This window comes from Pantherophis guttatus, chromosome 4, assembly GCF_059756535.1.
Source record: "Pantherophis guttatus breed Tessera chromosome 4, ASM5975653v1, whole genome shotgun sequence".
Classification (NCBI taxonomy): domain Eukaryota; kingdom Metazoa; phylum Chordata; class Lepidosauria; order Squamata; family Colubridae; genus Pantherophis; species Pantherophis guttatus.
The window spans coordinates 45104817-45126290 of NC_142066.1; the positions used below are offsets into that span (position 1 = coordinate 45104817).

Genomic DNA, 21474 nt, shown 5'->3' on the forward strand with positions numbered 1-21474 from the left:
GGGACGCGTGCTCTCCATTCTCCCACCCGTTCCCTAATGCCTCCCAGCGTGTCTCGCTCCGTCGGTCCCCGGCCGGTTTCCTACTGGCACCGTCCACTCACCCCGGAAAGCAGCAGCAAGCCCCATAGCAAGATCGTCGTCTTCTGCATGATCGTCTGAGGTAAAACAGGGCGCAGGAAAGGAAGATGCCGGTCGGGAGATGCGGGGAGGCTTCTTAAAACATTCCCTTCCCAAGGGGCGTCTCGGGATGGGCGCGGGAGAGAGAGAGGAGAAGAGCGTCGGTGGCGACGGAGGCAGCGCTAGTAACTGAGGGAGTTGGACAGCACCTGCTTTCTGTAACTGGTAAGCTCGGCCCCCTTTTTTTAAATTAGTATTAAAACGATCGATGTTCTCCTCCCACTGGTTGGGTGGTTTAAGGAGCGCACAAATAACCCAAGACATGACAACCCCTCCTTCTTTCAGGCCCCCGGGAAGAGCATATCAAAGTAAATCACTTGGTTCATTACATCTTTCTCACCCATAAAACTTTTTTTAAAAAAAATATTATCCTGAAAGTTGAGGAAAGATGTTGAGGAAAGGTGCTAAAATCCTCAGTGTTGAAGAAACTATTTTAAATAACTTCCAGGGAAAACACAGAGGTGGGGCCCAAGGACTAAAGCCTTTGCAACTTTTGAGTTCTTGCTGCTTTTTTGCCTTTTGCCTTTCTTTCTTTCTTTCTTTCTTTCTTTCTTTCTTTCTTTCTTTCTTTCTTTCTTTCTTTCTTTCTTCCTTCCTTCCTTCCTTCCTTCCTTCCTTCCTTCCTTCCTTCCTTCCTTCTTTCTTCCTCTGCAAAATCTTCTTAAAAATAAAATCTGGCCATGGCTTTGGGAAATGGTGCTCTCTCTTTGGAAGCACCCAATGCCAACATGCAATCTTGCATTTCTTTTCTTTTTTTCTAATCAGATTCCATTGGGCTGAAGAGACAAATTCAAGAGAGGGATTAGAATAAATCTAACCAGGAAGAAGGTAAGATAGCCAACTAACCAGCAGTCAAATGTAGTGTGGGATGTGTGACCCTCAGAAGTCATCCAGATGGCCATAAATTACATGGAGCCCTTATTTTTAACGTTATGCCCCAGCCTTGAAAACCTCTTGGCCTCCAGATAGATTGACCATGCTGAAATTTACAGGAGTTGCACTGCAATCTATATGGAGTAGTCAAGTTGGGCTAGGCTGATATCTGGCTAGATATTTTGACAAGAAACAAAATGAGATTGACATTTCAGGGCAAAATGGAATACAATCAAATCTGATGTTTAGGACACACTTCACTTAGAGTTTCTGTACAGTCTATATAAATTTCCATTTTTTTCAACATAAGTGTTGAACATATGTGCTCATGAAATAGATTATCAGCAGATATATATCTTCATATATACACTTTATATATACACTTATGTGTGTGCGCGCATGCACATTCACACAGACAAAATATGGACCCTACATCATATCAAAGAAAAAAATAAAGCTAATCATGACAAAAAATAGTGAACAAGGAAAGCCCTGCTTATGTGCTGCAGCTAAACTAAAACTGCTAGCAACTAAAGTTCATTTATAATTTAAATTATGCATATGGGGAATCAAAGTGGACTTCCTTCCTGGAAAGTCTCTTGGAATCTATGGCTTGATGTCATAGATCTATGTGGTTTGAATATTTATACTGTTTCATAGGGAGAACAGCCTTACTTTTAAGTCTTCCTTCCTTCCTTCCTTCCTTCCTTCCTTCCTTCCTTCCTTCCTTCCTTCCTTCCTTCCTTCCCTCCCTCCCTCCCTCCCTCCCTCCCTCCCCCCTTACTCCCAACATATTGCAATGCATTTCACTTCCCTTATCTCAGACAACTGCTTTCCACATCCTCTATTAGATCAATTGTAACAGAAACAAGGATCCAATTGTCTGACTCAACAAAATTGGCTATCTTTGTGCGCAGACTCAGAGCTTCCTGTATCTGGCCAGTCTTGCATTGTGTTTCATGCCATTGCCCTCTCATCCCCAACTTGCCTGACTTAAGAGTAACTAAATTGCCTACTTGGTTAAGAACCAGCATTTCAGAATGCCATAACTCTTTCTCTGCTCAATAAATCAGCTCTGGATATAGTGCAGCAATAGCAGGAGTTAGTTTGAATAGACCCTCTAGTTGCTCATCAGACATTTTATGGCTTCAATTGTGGCTTTAATAATGAATGCCATGTTAAAAGTTTAGCCAGGATCCTTTCTGCTTCCTTGATAAGTGCTCTCTGAATCAGATATTCAGAATGGAGCCCAGACCTTTTTTGAAAAAGAGGAGATGGATTGCTAAGCATCTGACTTGTTCCAGGGGTGCACCTACCACTATTTGAAGAATGTGAATCTGCAGGGAGAAGTTTGAGATATATATATTCTGGTATTTAGAGGGTGAATTATGGGGAGGCGGGGTTCAGGTGGCATCTGTAGGTTCAGATGGCTCTAATTTGAGCACTGGATGCTCAAAACATCTGATCCTTTTACTTTAAAAATGTGGTATGCTTCAGTGCAAACATCTGGTGCCTTGTGTTGAGCTTGAGGACCAGTCCAAGACTTTTTGTAAATTATTTCCTCCCCTATCTATCTCCAAGTTCAGTCAAAATCATCTTATTTCTATATTTGGGTAGGATGGGGAATCTATCAAGTCTTTTTCTCTTTCTTGACAATAAAAATCCCTTGAAGATCACTTGCCATGGAAATTGTTTTATTGGGCCTAATGATAGAGACAGCATTGGGAATTTTCTGCAGGATGCTCTTGAACAGGGCTGTCAAACTCACGGCCCACAGACCAGATGCGTCACGTGCTGGCCACGCCCATGCCCGGTTTAGCGAAGGGGGAGGGGGAAGTCCTGATACATCACGTGATGCTGCTGTAATGACACAAGTTTGACATCCCTGCTCTAGAAGCAGGAGCCACCTTATTTATAAACTCTTTTAGAAATAGTTCTTGAACTGACTCATATTCTTTACATTTTACTTAAACTTTTCCTTTCCTTGAAAAATAGTTTATTCTTATTTTATCCTTAGCAGGAGATTAGATTGAGAGATGCTGTGTGTCCCATCCTTATAATTGCATGATGACTTAGTTGCTTGTTTAAAATATCTTTAATGCCTTATTATTGTCAGCCACATCAGATGAAGTCTTCACATCACATGCTGAGGACACCACCCCTCTCTCTGCAGGTTGGGCAGTACATCAGTGTGATATGTGAAGAAACAAATTTTATTTTTTGTGTCTTGATGTGAACATCTGGCCAGGATGAATAAAAAGGTTTGAAATTGGCATTCGGGACTGGATTTTAGAGGGACATGAGCAACAAAAGAGCAGAAGGCTGGTTCAAAACTGAATCAGAAACATTATTAAAACTTGAGCACACCATAAGATATAGTTGTGTTGTTCTTCCTTTCCTAGAATCTTTTATTTGTAGTTGTCTTTATAGCACTGGGTTGTCCTTTCTCTGCCCTCTCTGTTTTTCTTTGATAATCTTTCCTTTTAACTCTCTCCAGCTTGCCAATATCCTCTCCGTAATGAATGGTTCCAACCAACTGCAATAGTGTGAAAGGTAAGGACATGTTTTTTCAGATGCTGATCGTAAAATCACTTTTTATAACCTTCATTACCACTTAGGCTTTGTTGCCAGCAAAGCAATATAGTCTTTCAACCTTCACTTTGATAAAGAAGGGAAGAAAAAGGAAGGGAAAGGAAAAAAAAAACCTTTTTCCAGGAGTCAATACACAGACTGACCATCCATATGTATATAGCTCTTCTTACCATAAATTCATTTATGAGATGATGGAATAGCCATGGGCAGTTTCAATATCCTCTGGCCAAAGTTAGGATTTTCTGTGCAACAAGGCTTTTGCACAGAAACAAGTCACATAATTGCTTCAGATTCTCTCAAATATAAAAACTATTGTCCTAAATAGAGTTGGGGGGGGGGTCATTGCTTTGGTTGAGCTGTCTGCTCTGATTGGCAGCTACAGAAGGCCTATCTGAGTTTTAAGTGATCCAGTTTCTCAGAACTGGAGCATTTTGTTTAATCTCCTTTTGTACGGTAGAAGTACAGCAGCTTTTAATTAAGCTGTAAAATTAGATAAGTATGCCATGGCTTTTTTGAATTGATACATGGATGGGGGGATATCTAAGAACTTTTTGACCAATTAAGTAAGCATGTAATTTGTAAAGCAGTACTTCAATGTTGCTGCTACAAATAATGAAGATGATGCATCAAATGAAATCAGAAGTGGGTATGTGAATTCTAAACTTGCTCTCAGTATGTCTCACGTTGAGCTCCGTGTGGGACATAAATCAATATTTGTATTGTTGAATCATTGCACCATAGACATGATCCAATATAGAAAGAAAATGTCACTTCCATACCTACATGCATTCCTAAAGGCACTTTGTTGTGCTTAAAGCCATATCTCTTGTTACAAATATGTGGAAAGGTTTAAACCCGGCCACGTAAGTGTTACAGCCAATTATTATTCTGATCTGTCAACATTTTTATATTCGTTCAAATATAAGAAAAGACGAAAGTCCACATTTTTTATTTTATACAATTTCTATAAAGTACACGGTTAATTTTTTAAAAAATATCCTCCTTCTAATTCTGCTAGAATCGGTAACAGATTTTATTTACTTCCTAAATAATAATATCTTCCACAATTTTAGCCTGGCCTTCTAATTTTGTTGCTAATTTGGAAGGGATGTGGGGGGGGGAGTGATTAAAAAATGAGCAGAAAAAGCAATGTTAGCTTAACAGTACTGGTCTATGAGGAAAGAGCCCTCAAAGTTGATACATGTGAGCATGCCCTTATAAGGGCCACATTAATTCATGCATGCATGCAGTCTTTCAAGCAAATTGAAAAGGGAGTTAAGAAGAAATATTTTTTTTAAAAAAAATAGTACAAGTTTGCCCAATTATGTTAGATATTATTGTGTACAAAGATATTGCCTCGGGTGTCTTTTGGCATAATAACATACAAGCAAACTGTACCGATTTTCTTTACCTAACTTTGGCAAGGATTCACCATAGCAATTCCTGAAAATGGAACAATTGCAGTTTTATCCTTGACATGTCCTGTAACTGTTTCTCTTCAGTTTCCCTTCTGGAGAGGATTGACAGTGGGCTTCCACTGGTTATTTCTCCTTAGTTATTTCTAGCCAAAAGACTCTGTTTTAAGACTTCACTGGGTTTTTTTTCCCTTGTTCCTATGCCTGCTAAAGCATGTGCATGGACAAGTTTCAGTAAGTCTGCTCCAAACGTCTGTGAAACTTGCCTACCCCAACTTTTCTACCCTCCCAGGGTCCCCTACAACTTAAAATAAGATTTCCTCGTGGTGTTTTTTTTTTTTTTGTTAACAAAACATAATTATTTAATCACCTACTATGTTTTGTCACTGCTGCCTTGCTATAGGTTTTTTTAAACAAACAAACCTTGCACTTGAAGTGGCCTTGCATGCATCTCTTTGTCTTCTAAGGCTATCTGCTGGCTTTGCCAGCCCAACTAACAGTTTTCCCTTTATTTTCCTGGTTGTTTTCCAGGAAGAATCAAATCTGGGTGGGAAGACAAAATTGTAGAATATTTTTTTTCTGCCTCTCTTTCCTTCCTTTGCTTTTGTAAGTTTTGCTTGAATCCTGGTTGTGATTCATGCTACCTTTTCCTGCTGATGGAGTTGCAATGTAATATTATTACACACTGGCAAGTCAGTGTCAGTCATTACTTCATATGGCAGCCCCTTCACAATGCTCCTGGCCTGATCCAGGCTTCAATCCAGAATCCAAGCTTCAATCAGTGGGACTGGTTATCCCAAAGACACTAAGTATTCTGTGACCATTTCTGATAGGTTTCTCCCATTGCCATTGTCCAGAAGCCCTTCTACCTCCTGGCTATTGACTTCTATGAGCACCATTCCCACTTTCTATTAGAAACTGTGTTAAAGAATTAAAGTTGTGGGTTTTGATGTGTTCTTGGGCTTTAGCCTAAGGTCATGTATTATTCCAAAAATAGACATTTTTGCTTGTTGGTGTTTTTTTTTTACTCTCTCTGAGATCTTTTCCCGCTGGTTCATTTTCCTTCAAAGGCTTTGCTTTCTGAATTTGGGGGTGTTTTTCTATGAAGTTATTCCTTTTTCTCAGGGACTCAGAAATCCTTCATCAAGCTGCTTCTGCTGCCTTCTTGTCTCTCTCAGAAGCTGACTAAAGTTGTAGAACTTGCTGTAGCAGTTCAAGGGCTTCTACCACTTGCGTCTTAGTTTTCAGGACAGGCAGCAGCTATTTGGTTACTAAATTCAGCTATTAGGCCCACAATTCCTAATCCCTTTCTGTGGATTGCAGAAATGTCCTCCAAATCTCTGCCTAGCAAGTCCCCTTTGATATGCTTTCTGTTGGTATTTCTTAAGGAAAACATATTCAATCAACACCCCCCCCCAATTCCTCCATCTCAACTTTCTGGCATAGGAATGGTGAAAGTTTCCCTCCTCCCTGTGAGATGTTTCTGTTCAGTTTTGGGTTTAGCACCACTGCTATTCTCCCCTCCCAACTGCTTCTTCCAAATCAGGCAAGTTGGCCAGAGTTTTCTTGCCAACCTCCCATCTGTAGAAAGGATGCACCAGTCTTTGGCTCGTCCATATCTGCTTTTGCAGCCTTCTCTCTACTTGATATTCTCTTATTCTACTTCACCTCCTCAACCAGCTTCTCTCCCTGTCTGGGCCCAGGTGGAGCTAATGCTTCATCTGGTCCACTTGTTAAAAACTATGGTGGCATTCTGAGTAGAGATGATGGAACCAGGTCTACCATTAGACAGCATAAGCCTCCAGTGGCAGAGGTAGATAATGACAATGGCAATCAACTCACTGTTCTTCTCAGGTCCCTTAGCTCTGCCGTTTCCCAGTATGATATACTCCAGAGGTACTGGGATTGCAACTTTCAGAACTTCAAGCTAGGTGGATTAAAGTTATGCTATTTAGGAATTCTGGGAGTAGCAATCTGAATACGTCTGGAGGGTTTGGGGAAAGTTGCCCTAATCATTCCATTCTGTGGAGGCAAAGATTCTAGATTACTACAATAAAGTGCAATCCACCAGACCTTCAATGAAATTATTGTCCCAATAGCCTAATCTCATTCTGCTAATCTCAGCAGCAAAGCTGCTGTTGTGTTTAGAGTTTAAAAGTAAAGCATATTAAATAAAGTTGTAGCCGGAGACAGGAATCACAGCCAGCTTCCACATAAGTCAGTAAATGTGGCATCCAGCAAACTGAATTTGTCAGCTCAGATCTTCCCCTCTATCCACCAGTCAAGTTTGTACAACATACTAGGGTCAAAATAAACCAAAAACTTTGTAATTTAGCATGTTGTGTGAACACAGTCCTTATGGTTTGGCAACCAGGATAAACTAAATGATACCACAACACATTCCTGGTCAGCTATCTCCAATGTGGTATTCTCTAGACAAGCCAGGATAAAAACCCCTCACTGATTCTCCCGAGTGGGTCTTGAATGCAGGTATCACTGGCTCCCTCATGCACTATCAGTGTCAGGACATCTAATATGGTTTTCAATAGAATGAAGTAACAACTAAAAGGCTTTTAAAGAGGCAGCAGCAGCCATAAGAACTCCTCAGCTACATGTGTAGCCCACATGGCAGTGCCTTGTTGGGATATGGCTTGAAGGCTGTTAGCTTACATCATTTGTCTGCATCTGTATTTAGTTCTACAAAAATACATGATGCTTCTCTATCTGTCCAAATGGGGATTTCCAGGCAGTGGAGGCAAGCGAAATCCATTACTGAACTAATCCCACCCTTTTCCTCATTCCACAATGAATCTATGTTTCTGCAATACATGAATCCCAGAATATGGGGTAGACTTCTGGGTATGTCCATTTTGACAACTGGAAATTTAGCAACCAATTTCCAAGTGCCAAAAGCATTTATTAAAATATTATTCATTTGTGAAATGCGTTTAGGAGTAAGAGAAATGGAAACAAATAAACATCAAGGAGTGGTAGACTTAGTTCTTTTCTGACTTGCTGGTCATCCTCTTCTATGCTTGAGATTTCCTATCTGCCGAACAGTTTCAACTAATATTTTAAATCTTTGAAAGTTAGCCCCTTCAGAATCAAAATCTTCTTGGTTTAAAAAAAAAAAAGGAAAAAAACAAACAAAAAAACCCCCCTCAAACCCTTCATAGTGTGTCTTTTAAAGAAAAGAAAATAGGAGCCAATGATAAAAATATTCCCATGGAATCAATAATTGTGGACAGGACGGCATATGATTACAAATGCGGGTTTAGTGGCCAATAGTGAGATTCGTATCTTGTGACAGAGCTTCCTGGATTTAGAAAATGCTCCAGTCCTTATGCCCTCAGCCAAATCTACATCCCAGATCTATTATAAAAATAAAAATAAAAAGAGACCAAACTCATCCCTTTGGAAGAACTCATCAAGTGTTTTGAAAAACCATGCAATAAAAATTCATAAGGAAGTTAAACGTGTTTTTTTTCCCCCTGGATGTCACCTCTTTTCGATTTTGAAAAGTGATGGTGGCAATCTGTGAGGTGTGGACATTTCTAAACTGCCATTCTAACAGCAATATGGGATTGGCTTCTTTCTGGTATGATTGGAAAAAGAGGGTATCAATTTAACCAATAAAATAAATAAGAATGGATAATGATATAGGATATCAAGATTTATAGTTCAATCACACTTTAGGACAGCCCAAAATATTCAGAATAAGAGGAAGATCTGCCTGAGCTATGATTCTAGATATCATATTTGCTGCCCCCTCCCTCAAATATTGAGGAGAGTTTTGACTGTAAAACTATAATAATCAATTATGCATATCTATATGTTACTTTTTATATGCTACTCATAGGCAATTTTTGTTTGCCATTTTTAGGCACTGGGTAGTGCCACTGGATCTCAATGCATGGTGATTTGTGAGTCTCATTGTTGGAAGCTATCCTGAGCAATATGACAACTTTAATATTGCCTTTTCCCTGCTCCCTCCCCCAGCAACCTTTGTACTGTCTTTTATCTATCACTTAATTACTATAGTGTATTATAACAATTGCAAGCAGCTTTTTGTGGAATACAAGGACAGTACAGGCAAAAGCTAAAAAACTCCACTTGCAAACCATAAAATGTTTCTATTGTAATTAAAATTAGTCTGGAATATTTTCAGTCAATGTTCAGATCATCTTGAGACACACACTCTCTCTCTCTTTCTCTCTCCCTCTCCCTCTCTCTCTCTCTCTCTGTTTCTCTCTCTCTCTCTCTCTTCCCAGTAGCACAGTATTAGTTAACACAGTCCATGTTGACAAACAGTCGTTGCCTTTGAAAAGTTTGTGATTACTTTTGCATATTTTTAAAAATTTCAATTCAGTGAAAAGTGGAAGTCCCTTCTGAGCTCATGAGGCTTCTCTGTATAGCACATTCCAGGGATTATAAATCTCCAGATATTTCAGTGTCAGAGCAGCATTTTGCAAGCTTGTCCCAGGAGTATATGGTTTGTACATGTAAATATAATATACAGACAGATACAATTATAACAACATGAAACAGAAAAGGAAAAGCACAGCACTGAATCAAATGGGTCACATCTGCAAAGAGAGCTGGTAGCCAGCCTAGGTAAGTGAAAACCGCTGCTCCCTATCGTAAGTTTACACACAACTTTTTTTTTTAGCTCTTAGTATTATTTAAATGCTTGACACAAGATCTTCATCTGTCTCATAGAGATTGCAGCTGATAAGTCCCCCCTCTTCCCAGATGTTCCTGGTTTTGAAGATCAGAATGCCTGTACTTTAATTAAAAAGGCGGGCGAAAGGCTGCTCCCTCCCTCTTAGAAGACAACAGGACAGTGGTATTTAATGAATTATGACAAGTAGCCCCCATTCCAACAGACAGAAGTGCCCACTGGTGCTTTATAACTATTGTAAAACTCAGCAAACAGAATGCTGGTGTGTTAACTCTTTAATCTATATGTATCCAATAATCTGAAGGCAGGATTTTTTTGTGTGTGTCCTTTCCTTTCATTTTGATCATCAATCAGCCTTTGAACAGGGCCCCAGGAATCACACATCAAAAAGTAAAGAATTGGGGTAAAACAAAACCACTGCATATATTTTTAAACATATATATTTGAACAGCTGGAATTGCTGCAGGATTATAATACTGGGAAGTATTATACAAGTATATTACAAGTAATCTTTGACTTACAACCAAAATTGGGGCCAGGATTTCCATCACTGAGCAATGCAGTTATAAAACATGAGGCCATGTGACTACATTGTTTAGTGAGCAGGAAGCATAAGGTAAGGAATGGGGGGAGGTGGGGGACGCCCTGACAAATCCAGTGCAGACCATGCACAAAGTGGGTGCTTCAATGTGGCATGAGCTCAGGGAGATTGCGGAAAGAGGGTGCAGGTTATTTGCATGCATATGTATCAATGCAGGGAGGCCAAGGAAAGAATACACTGGAGCTCAGGAGCTTCTTGCTCTGCTGCAGCTCTGGGCTTCAATAAGCCCCTCACTTGCAGCACAGCACAAAATTACAGCCATCCCTGGAAGCCTTAGCTGCCCCAGTCCTGCCAAGCAGTGTAGCACAAGCTAGTGTCCTGAAAAGCTGAACAATGCATCACAAACCTTGGCCCACCCTGGGAATTGTGAAGAGACTTTTTGGTACTTTTTGGGCCTATAAGACGTCCTTGACTGTTTGTTTACATGTTATGTTCAATTAAACCATGGCAACATCTAATGTTTGTGTAGTATTATTTTAAGCAGACTGTGTTTTTCTATTGTTGTGATTTAGATGAAGTTCACAGCACATTTTATGACCAATTCATGTAAAACTCCATGTAATCCCAAGGGGTTCACATACTTTTTCTTGCAACTGTATGTATCAGGGGTGAAATGCTCCTGGTTCGGACTGTATTGCCTGATCCGGTAGCGATGGAGGCGGGTGGTTTGGAGAACTGGTAGCAAAAATCCCTGCCCCCCTCCGCCCGGCTGAGCCGCACAATCATCAGAGGCCGTTCTTTTACTTTTAAAAGCATTTTTTCTACAACCTCTTCAGCCGAAAAAATGCTTTTAAAAGTTTTAAAAAAAAAGCCTCTGATGATCGCGCGGCTCAGCTGGGATCGTCAAAGGCTTTTAAAAGAAAAAAAAACTTTTTTTGTTTTAAATGCCTCTGACGATCCAAGCTGAGTTGCCTGATCGTCAGAGGCATTTAAAAGAAAAAAAGTCTCTGCCAATCAGGCAACTCAGCTTGGATCATCAGAGGCATTTAAAAGAAAAAAAGGGTTTTTTTCTTTTCAGTGCCTCTGACGATCCAAGCTGAGTTGCCTGATTGCCAGAGGCATTTAAAAGAAAAAAAAGTCTCTGCTGATCAGGCAACTCATCTGGGACCGTCAGAGCCTTTTGAAAGCATTTTTTTTACAACCTCTTCTTGTAAAAAACAAGGTTGTAGAAAAAATGGTAAAAACGAGGTTGTAGAAAAAATGGTTTTAAAGGTAAAAAAAAATGGCCACACCTACCCAGTCACATTACCCCCCCTCCACCAAGCCACACCCACAGAACCGGTAGTAACAAATTTTAGATTTCACCACTGGTATGTAATGTATGTATGTATGTATGTATGTATGTATGTATGTATTTATTTATTTATTTATTTATTTATTTATTTATTTATTTATTTATTTATCAACAAGTACAAGGAAACAAGTAACAGTATAGACATAGACATGGACATATGAAAGTTTTTTGCCACAAATAAAAGGAAATAAATAAGCAAAACATAGCCATAAACACATAGAATGATTACATATAAATGGGGACAGTAGGCACGCTGGTGCACTTATGCATCCCCCCTTAGGGACTCTTAAGAAACATGAAAGGTCCACGGTAGACAGCTTAAGGTAAAAGGTATGGGGATTAGCGAGACTAACAACAGGATCAGGTAGAGTGTTCCAGACATTTACTACTCTATTGCAGAAGTCATATTTCCTACAATCAAGATTAGAGTGAATTACAGTGAGTTTGAATCTATTGATAGCCCTTGTGTTATTATGGTTGAAATTAAAGTTTACAGGTAGGCCACTACCCTCCCGTTGGTAAATAATCTTATGAACTAAGCATAGGTCTGAATGTAGACGGTGTAGTTCGAGGCTATCAAGGCCTAAAATTTCAAGCCTGGTGGTATAGGGAATTTTATTTCGAGCAGAGGATTTGAGTATTCTTCTAGGAAAATATCTGTGGACCATCTCTAATGTACATATTGATGTCTGAAATACATCACGTATGCTTGGTCAGTAGCAACAGAAAGACGATAGAAAAGTTGATTAGGACAGAATGCAGGGGCCTCAAAAGGGCATAGATTAGTGTTGGGGTTCAAAAAAATTTACTACTGATTCTCTGGGCGTGGCTTGGTGGGCATGGCATGGCATGGTGGGCATGGCAGGGGAAGGATACTATAAAATCCCCATTTCCTCCCGATCAGCTGGGACTCGGGAGGCAGAGAATAGATGGGGGCAGGGCCAGTCAGAGGTGGTATTTACTGGTTCTCCAAACAACTCAACATTTCCGCTACCGGTTCTCCAGAACTGGTCAGAACCTGCTGAATACCCCCTCTGGCATAGATGTGAGGAGATAGGTGAGTGGACAGTTGAAATGCCCCTGCAATTGTAAGTGTGGGGAAGCTGCCAAGTGCCCAGATTTTGATCATGTGGACATGGGGTGCCATAACTCTGGGGACCAGTTACAAGTCCCTTAATTCAGCATCACTGTAACTTTTGATTAGCCACTGAATGAATGGTTGTAATTTCTTGTAAATGGGTGGAGATAGTCCTCATTTAGCAACCACCACCAGGACTGGCAACTCTGTCATTAAGTGAAGCAATCATTAAGTGAACCTGTGACTGTGCCTATGAAGCCTACTTTAGCTTTTCTGTGTTTTACAAACCTGGAGAGGTTCTAAATGCAAGAATTGGCCCTAAAGTTATTTTTTCATCATAACTCTGAACAGTCACCAATTGAGGCGGTCACTAACCAAGGGCTACAATAAATAAAACCACTGTTTTACACTGATCATGTCCTACCGTCTTTTGATTCACAATAAAAAAGAGCTCACTTCACCTTATTCTTAAGCAGCAGAAAGTGGGCAGGGAAGTAAGGTGGCATTCTCGTCTCTCCCTGAGTCCTGATATAAGAATAGCTGTGCCAGGCAAGTGACTGTGGGCTGCTTATTGCCCCCAATAAGGAAGGAGGATTTGGCAGCTATAGGCAGCATCTGTTCGGTCTGCTGCTGCAATGCTATTGCCAACTATTTTTAAAATTTGTGAGAGCTCTGGGAAGAATAGTCAGTGATTTTTTTTAAAAAAATCCATACAATGGATTTATTGTGGGTCCAGCATCAACTAACAAAAACAAAACAATTTATCCAGACAACCAAAGCCTGGATAAAAATCACATACATACACACAGACAGACACCATACTTGATCTTAGCAAAAAAGCTGAGAATCTATAGAGATTTATATAAACATTAGACATGCAAAAGTTTTATAGTAAAAAAACACAAACTGTACAACTGATCAAAGTTAAAAGCAGGACATCTACACAGCTGAACACAAAATAGGACAGTAAAAAGATTTGTCTAGTAGCTGACTTCTGCAGGTCATAAAAAATTAACAATCTACTTATTTAACAAAGTTATATACCTGTCCATCTTAAATAATACAAAAATGAAAGCAACAGATAACAAGCAAGTGCAAACACCCATTTACAATGCAACACAATGCAAACATTTACAGACTCAACAGATTCAGATTGCTGCTATTATCCATTAAAAACTGAAATACCAAATAAACCTCATTCCAAAATACTTGTCTAGTAAACAGTAATGAATCTGAATAACTACAATGAAGGAAGAAAAAATACATTTGTATTTTGAACAATGTATCGTTCAAACTGCTAAATTTCAAGAAATGCAGTTACTTATGGAATGAGGCACCACTGCCTTATCATGTAGGCATAATAGTCACTTCATGAGTCCAATAGAGAAGCCTGCTATTCGTGGCAACATGTTTTTAAAATCTTCATTTACATGGAATCCAGATGCTTAGGTTGCAATCTGTTTGCCTGAATTTTCCTTCATGCTATGTGAATCAATTCTACAACAAATTGGTCTGGCTATGGACCATGCTTGAAAAGATCATTCCCTTGTACCATCGTACCATCTTTAGACCCATCACTAAAGATGTGTGTGTGTGCGTGTGTGTGTGTGTGTGTGTGTGTGTTTTCTGAGGTTTTTGCGGGTGTTTGTATGTGGGTCTTTGGTTATTCGGGTTTTTTCCCGTGTAAAATTGGAAGTGTCTTGGCGACGTTTCAACGAAGTCTCATTCGTCATCTTCAGGCTGGTGTTTTTGGCTTCGTGCTCCTAGAAGTACGAAGCCGAAAACACCAGCCTGAAGATGACGAATGAGACTTCGTCAAAACGTCGCCAAGACACTTCCAATTTTACGCGGGAGAAAACCCGAATAACCAAAGACCCATATGATAACTTATGAATTTGATCATGTATACAGTGCACTTTCCATCTATATTACTGAAGGCTGAATAATCACAATTGTTTCTAATACCTGTATGTATAAGGTGCAACTCTCATAATCATGGGGAAATTAAATCTTTCCAACAACCTTGATTCTTTAATATAGGTGCATGTCTTTCCTTCATGCTCTATAATTATTTGACAACTTTTTCCCACTAAACTGGGAGTTTAGAGGTGCATTTGAATACTAAATCTTTTAGGCTTCTGATGAGCAAAGGTACTCTCTGCCTTGAGTAAGTATTTCCTGTCATTTACTTTCCTCCAATGAAAAAACACCCTTTACTAAGAATGCAAAGTTAATGTGCTATAGATTGAATCTGGTTTTGGCAGCTCTCAAGCATGTTGGCAGATGGCACCTCCCATTCCGTAAGGGGAACCTGATAAATTGGCATCTCACTTTTTCCAAGTTTGGAATTCCCCTTTTCACCTGTTTTCAACTTGGTGCCAAAAATCTACCTGCTAAGCTTTTCCCAGGCTGGCATTTGGCCCAGATGTGCTTGAACTGCAACATCCAATATTTCTGATAAGCATGGGCAAAAACTGAAGTCACACTCCATAAATGTTGGGAAGGTGCTAGTTGGGGAGTGGCTGATCATACTGGCATTTGCTCATTCTCCCTCTGCTTTTATTGCTGTCCCATAGCTGAACTTCATTTTTGAATATTAAATTTTATAAGATTAAAAAAAATGGGGGAAAAAAGGTGGGGGAAGAGTTGTAAAGAGAAAGAAAGAAAAAAGTGATGTCTTTCGACAATTTTCAGTGCAGCACAATAGTAGCAAGCCATTTCTAAAGCCAAATTACTGAGATCCACTGTTTTTGTTAAATATACAGTACAGTCTATTTTCTTGATTTTTTTTTTGTTTCATCTTCTAAACCTCTGCCTCAGACCTTTTCTTTAGACTAAGTCAACTAACAGCCACAAACACTGACACACAGTTCAGAAATAAATGGCAGGGCACCAGTCTGTCCCATATTAATATAGCAGATGGAAGCATGAGGGCTCAGCATCTGTCTGCACAGCAGATGCACCTGAATGTAAACTGGCTGGAAACAAAGCTGTCTTTAAAAAAAAAAAAACCTTCCTAGATTTCAATCTTTTCCTCCACTTTGACCCTGTTGATATTCTGATATTTTTGCTTCTTTACCTTTCCTGGACTGGGAGAAGGGAAAAGGCAAGACTGGTTTTAGCATTCTTCTTGTAATTGGGACAGAAAAGAAAAATGACATAACTTTTGTCAATTTCATGTAAAGGTGGATGGGTGAAGTCAGATGAATAGTATCTTTTGTCCATTGTTTGATCAATGAACAGTGTGTGTGTGTGTGTGTGTGTGTGTGTGTTTAATAAGCAGATCCCACTTTTCATTGTTTCATCAGTGAATTTGTAAGAAACAAAAGCAAGTCCAATATTTCCTAATGTAGTGACAAGTTTTTTCATCCTGGAACTAAAAAAAAAAAAACCTGGCTAGCTATCAGTGAGAGAGGATTCCTGCCAAAGTACATGGTAGCTGATTGGATCCAGAGTGGTTCCCTACAATGAAATAATGTGCATCAGGCAAACTGGACGGCACTGTCTGAGCCGGTATAAGTCAGAAAACACTCCTTTTGAAGCCTAACAGGAAAAGTTGAGTGGAAGTTCCTGCCTGGTGGATTGGGGGCAAGTAGAGGATAATGCCGTATGTTCCTACTCTCAAAAAATAATCAGTGGTTTGTAGTCAAGCTAGGGCCAGCTGGTCAAAGGGATCAACTCTGAGTGTCCCATTATACTTTTTGTGGATTTCATTGAATAGACCTTTAGTGATCTATTGACAACTAATACATCGATAACTCAACATGTTAGTTGTCAATGATACATTGACTTTTTTTGTGTATACATAGTTTTTTTGTTGGTGGTGTTGTATGTCTGTCAGTTTTTCTTTTTCTTTTGTTTGGTGAACAAAACACCAACAAAACAACAAAACAAAACAAAAACAACAAAAAGAGACTGTAATCTATTTTTTTTTTAATTTTGACCTTTCAGGGGCTTTTATTTCTTTTTAAGTATCTAGGGTATAACTGATTGTTTTCCCCTCTCTGTGTATGCTTTGCCTCATATTTTATTTCAGTTTCTTTGTGTCCCATATTTTAGATATTGGCACCACTGTTTTACTTCTCATTTGGTGTACATACATAATCTATGACTCATGCCAATGGGTTTCTAATGTTTTAAGATAGCCCCTCTTTGAATAGTCAGGGACAATATTATTTAGTCATTCAACAATTATTACTAGTTTCCCTGCAGAATATTATTAGATCTCACAAGGTTTTGTGATGGTGCCATTATATTATTCAAGGTGCAATGGGATTCGACTATTACCTGAAAAGCTGTCCCAGTGAGGGGGGGGGCAGCACTTCTGTATTTTTTTCTCTTTTACAAACAAATAGAGCATAAGAGTTCAGCATAACCTTTCTTTTATACTAAAAGTGATTATTAATATTCTGGGTCTGTTTTTTATTTAAATCACTGACCATCAGCAAATAAACATACTGTCCACTCCTATATTCTGAACCCAAGGTCTCTAAAGGACAGCTAATACGAAAAATAGTTTAAATAAATTTCCTCCAGAAAAGTACTAGCAGCTACCATGTACTTTGGCAGGAATCCTCTCTCACTGACATATTTCAGCTATCAACATGCAACTACTGGGTTTAGGATGCAGCCATGAGGGTTGCCAATGAAAATCATGTATTCTGGAAACAATTTTAGTTATCAGTTGGTTCACACATAGGGATGCCAACATGGCTTGTGCCTTCTCCCACTTTTGCTTTATTTATAGAGGCGATATTCTGAAGAACTTGAAAGCTTGCATGCAATTTTGTAACTTTTCAGTTGGCCTGAGAAAGGTACTCTTGCTGTAATGCCAATCCCTGTCCCAGACTTATTTGGAACTGTGTTATCTCCTTCTTCCAGAGTATGGCACTGTGCATCAGTGCAATGCTTCATCCACCAGCAACAGGCCAAGTTAAATATTGTATGAGTCTATTTGTACCTATCTAAACTTTCTATTGATTTTGTTAAAAAAAAAACCAAGCAATTACTTTACTTTGACAAAGATGGCTATCCTTAGGGGACTGTTATAAATACCTATGCATAAATAAAACCAAGAGAAGACAAGATTTTTCAGAAGTTGGTGTAGCAGGGAACATAAATATGGGCTTTTATTAAGACATGCAAACTTCCATGTCAGCCATAGGAATATGGCTATGTCATTACATAGGATTCTGGGATTTCTCTATACAAAAATATATGAATCAGGGAATTACAAAAAGTTTAATGATACAGATACTATTATACAGTATCTTTCCAATGAGAACAGGACAGCCGCAGGATCTTCTTTACTCCCACCAAACATTTGAAATTAAACATGTTTCATCAGGAACACGCACAGAATATTTGATATTGAAGGAGATGATTAAATATATATATATATCATCTGTTCAATGTTTAAAGCAGTTACTGAGTCATGGAAGAAGGACTGGATGAGTATTAAAGTCTGCCCATTTTAAGTAAATTTCTATAATGGAGCAAATTCAAAGAACTGCTTTTATGCTGGTCCGTGCCTCATCAGTGTCCCAATTAATCAGTATCCCAGTGAACCAGTGGTGGGTTGCTCCCGGTTCGACCCAGTTTGGGTGAACTGGTAATGGTGGTGGTGGGAGGCTCCGCCCACCTGCCCAGAAGTCATAAAAAAACAATCTGCCCATGCGCAGAAGCAACGCGGGCTCACAAAGCGAGCACGAGCACCCACGCGCTACCAATAGCGAACCGGTAGCGCCGGGTTTTCAAACCCACTACTGCAGTGAATATCTTATTCATTCCAGGTACCTATGACTATTCAGAGAAGCAGGATCTCTCTGGAACTTTTTCTCAGTGACAGATGTCAAATGGGACAATTAATCTTTGGTAAGTAGCTGCATGAAGGAGTTACTATAGTTGCATTGGCCTCAAAGAGTCATGAGTTTGGGGTTAAAGTTAACCTCTTCAGGGTTAACTGGATGGGTCAGTCAGCTCTGTTTGGGAATTCCCATAGCAACTTTATCACTAATAAGGATCCATGTTCTTGTAAAGGGCTTTATACCTATAGAGCAATATTCCAACCCACCACTTTTTCTATAGATTAAAACAGTGGAGAAAATTTCATGACCTGTTCTTAATGCCTAAGAAATATGACTTTTCTTTGCATTATTATTTAATTTATGTAACTATGCATGTTCATTGATCAAGGAAAGACCTTTACAAACATGCAAATCATTCTGTTTGTATTTTAAATACATATGGGTGTTAGCTTTTAAAATGCAAGTTGTCCTGATATAGAGCCATGGTGTTGCAGTGATTACAATGCAGTATTGCAGGCTAACTCTGCTCATACTGCCAGGAGTTCAATTCCTTCGATCCTGCCTGGCTCAAGGTTGATTCAGCCTTCCATCGTTCCGAGATCGGTAAAATGAGAACCCAGATTGTTGGGGGCAATATGATGACTCTGTAAACCACTTAGAGAGGGCTGTAAAGCACTATGAAGTAGTATATAAGTTTAAGTGCTATTGCTATATTAATTTTCTTCTTAAACACACTGGTACCAGTTGCATGAAAACGTTGAGCAGCATACTGTTTTTCAGTGCCTTTTTCAATGTATTTCTACGGGAGAAACAAAAATATTACTAGACTCTCTTCTATGTTAACATTTTCCCATTCTTTCCCTTGGGCTCAAATTCCACAGAAAAAGTATTTGTCTTTGAACCTCATAAATTTGCTTTCCATGAAAATTGTATCAAAAAGGAAAAATAAAAAACTTTTAAGTTCATTTACTGCTTGAAGGTCAGGTTTACCTCTACTTTATATGCAAATCTCTTGACATCATTTTCTTTTCAGCTGCCTTCTTTATATTTTGATAAATAGATATTTTCTGACTGAGCATATCCATAATGGCAGCCATTGTGAACTATTTTGTTAAGATATGTTCTCAAAATTACAAATTTGTAATTTGGGGCTATGTAATGTATTGCTTTGGAGGCATGCTATTCGGGAATTGCCTCTGTGTGCTTCAAAGCTTGTCACCACTCCACTGCTTTTTATAGCTGAGGAAGTTGGGCAGTATAAATCATGAACTGACATAGCTACCCAATTTATCTATCAAAGCTAGAACTGATATCTTCTGGGTCTAAGCTATGGGAGAGTGGGAGGAATGAGTAGATGGTTTAAATTATACTAATTGAAACTAACAGCAGAAATGGCTTGTTCAACACACCTGAGCATGAAATAGCGGAACTGACTGAACAGATGCACAAATATTTGGATGAACATCTACATGTTTATATCTTTACTGACAATCTGGAACTGCTCACTGGACTTGTGAAAGCAAGATTTATTTCCAGCTGACAGAATGACGAGCTTGAATAGAAGAACTGGTTGTTTGGGTTTGAAGGAAGAGTTCCATGTGATTGTTCACTAACCAGATCTCTGTTTAAGAAGCAGAGAGGAAATATACACTCTGATCAAAACCTACAAAGCTGTCCTAGAGATTTGATCATATTAAAACAGTATCTTTTGATGGATAAAAGGAACAGTAACAATAATCACATGATAGCAGTTCAGGCTAGTAGGGACAAATCTTAAGAAAAAGTTCAATTTTTTCTAACAAGATAGTACACAAAACCATCAACAAAACCAACAATAAAAAAAAATTCCCTTTGTCAACAATTTAAAACATTTTCAAATATTTTTTCAGTCATTTTAAAGACATATGACTCATTTCTGATTGGGCCTAGCAATGCTGAATTGTTGGCAACTGTTAATTTTCCACAGTGCCCATTTAGTGACTAAACTAATTGGCATTTTGGCTTCTTACTGTATAGTGGGAAGGTTTTTTCAATAATCATACTAGAAGTATTATTTGTAGAATTCTGGCAATTCTGTAGAATTGCTACCTTATCCCAGAGATGTCCAGTCTGGTGTTTTGATCATTTCTCAATATAGGAAATCATTTCAGCTGAAAACACAAATGTATTTTATACTTAACATTGTCCTATAGGTAACCTGCCATCACTTAGATGATCAGCTATAGCATCATCCAAAGAAGCATGCTAGTGTAAGCAAAGTTCAGATGTTTGCATCTATATCTTCCTGCTTTTGCTTTATCTCAGGAATATGTAACCTGTGAACTACGCACAGTTCCATCACTTTATGGGTAAGTCTTAAAGGAATCACCAAAATTTGGATGAAAAAGTCAGATTTCAATAGTTTTAACTTAAAATAAAAAAAAAAAACAGAATATGAGTGGAAGCAGAAATGTAATACTACTAAATAGTGAAATGATTTGGTCCCTCTCTCAAATCCCCCGAGTCATTAAAACTGACCAAAATGTAGAAAGGTTTTTCAAACAGAAAGATTCATCACCCTTTTTGGTGATGTCCCAGCACTCTCCCATTTAGAAAAGTGTCATTCTCAAAGAGAAAAAAGTTGTGCATTACTGTTTTAGTTCATAAAAAAACTTGATAGCTATGCTCAGTGCCAATCCAGTGCTTGCATTATACTCTCTTCTTACATGAAATTAAATGAATTTCATTACTTTTTCTGCCATCTTTGGGAGTAGTAGTAGCAGAAGATCTAAGTGAACTTTTTAAAAAATAGAATGTTCTATGATAATTCTGAGAACATCTTACTTTGTGATTATATTCAATTTTAATATTTCAATGTATTTGGGTTACTTATATGAGCTTTAAAGAGCCAGTTTGAGGTAATTTCTCTGGAGTTGCGATTAAGATATCAGGATAGAAACTGAGAGACTGTAAAATC

The 21474-nt window shown here is 38.7% G+C and overlaps 1 protein-coding gene and 1 long non-coding RNA gene across 2 annotated transcripts in view; one reads left to right on the forward strand and one right to left on the reverse strand.

The window, feature by feature from the left end:
- NGFR (nerve growth factor receptor) overlaps positions 1–308 on the reverse strand; it is a 70451-nt gene extending 70143 nt beyond the window's left edge. Inside the window, exon 1 of the mRNA XM_034415479.2 lies at positions 102–308. Coding sequence (XP_034271370.2) covers positions 102–149 — 48 coding nt within the window. The 5' untranslated portion in view covers positions 150–308. The remainder of the gene's footprint in view (positions 1–101) is intronic.
- LOC148114076 (uncharacterized) lies at positions 262–20945 on the forward strand. Its single transcript, XR_015733781.1, has 3 exons — positions 262–342; positions 3548–3603; positions 18504–20945. It is a non-coding gene; the product is annotated as an uncharacterized LOC148114076 (long non-coding RNA).
- Positions 20946–21474: the final 529 nt, after the last annotated feature.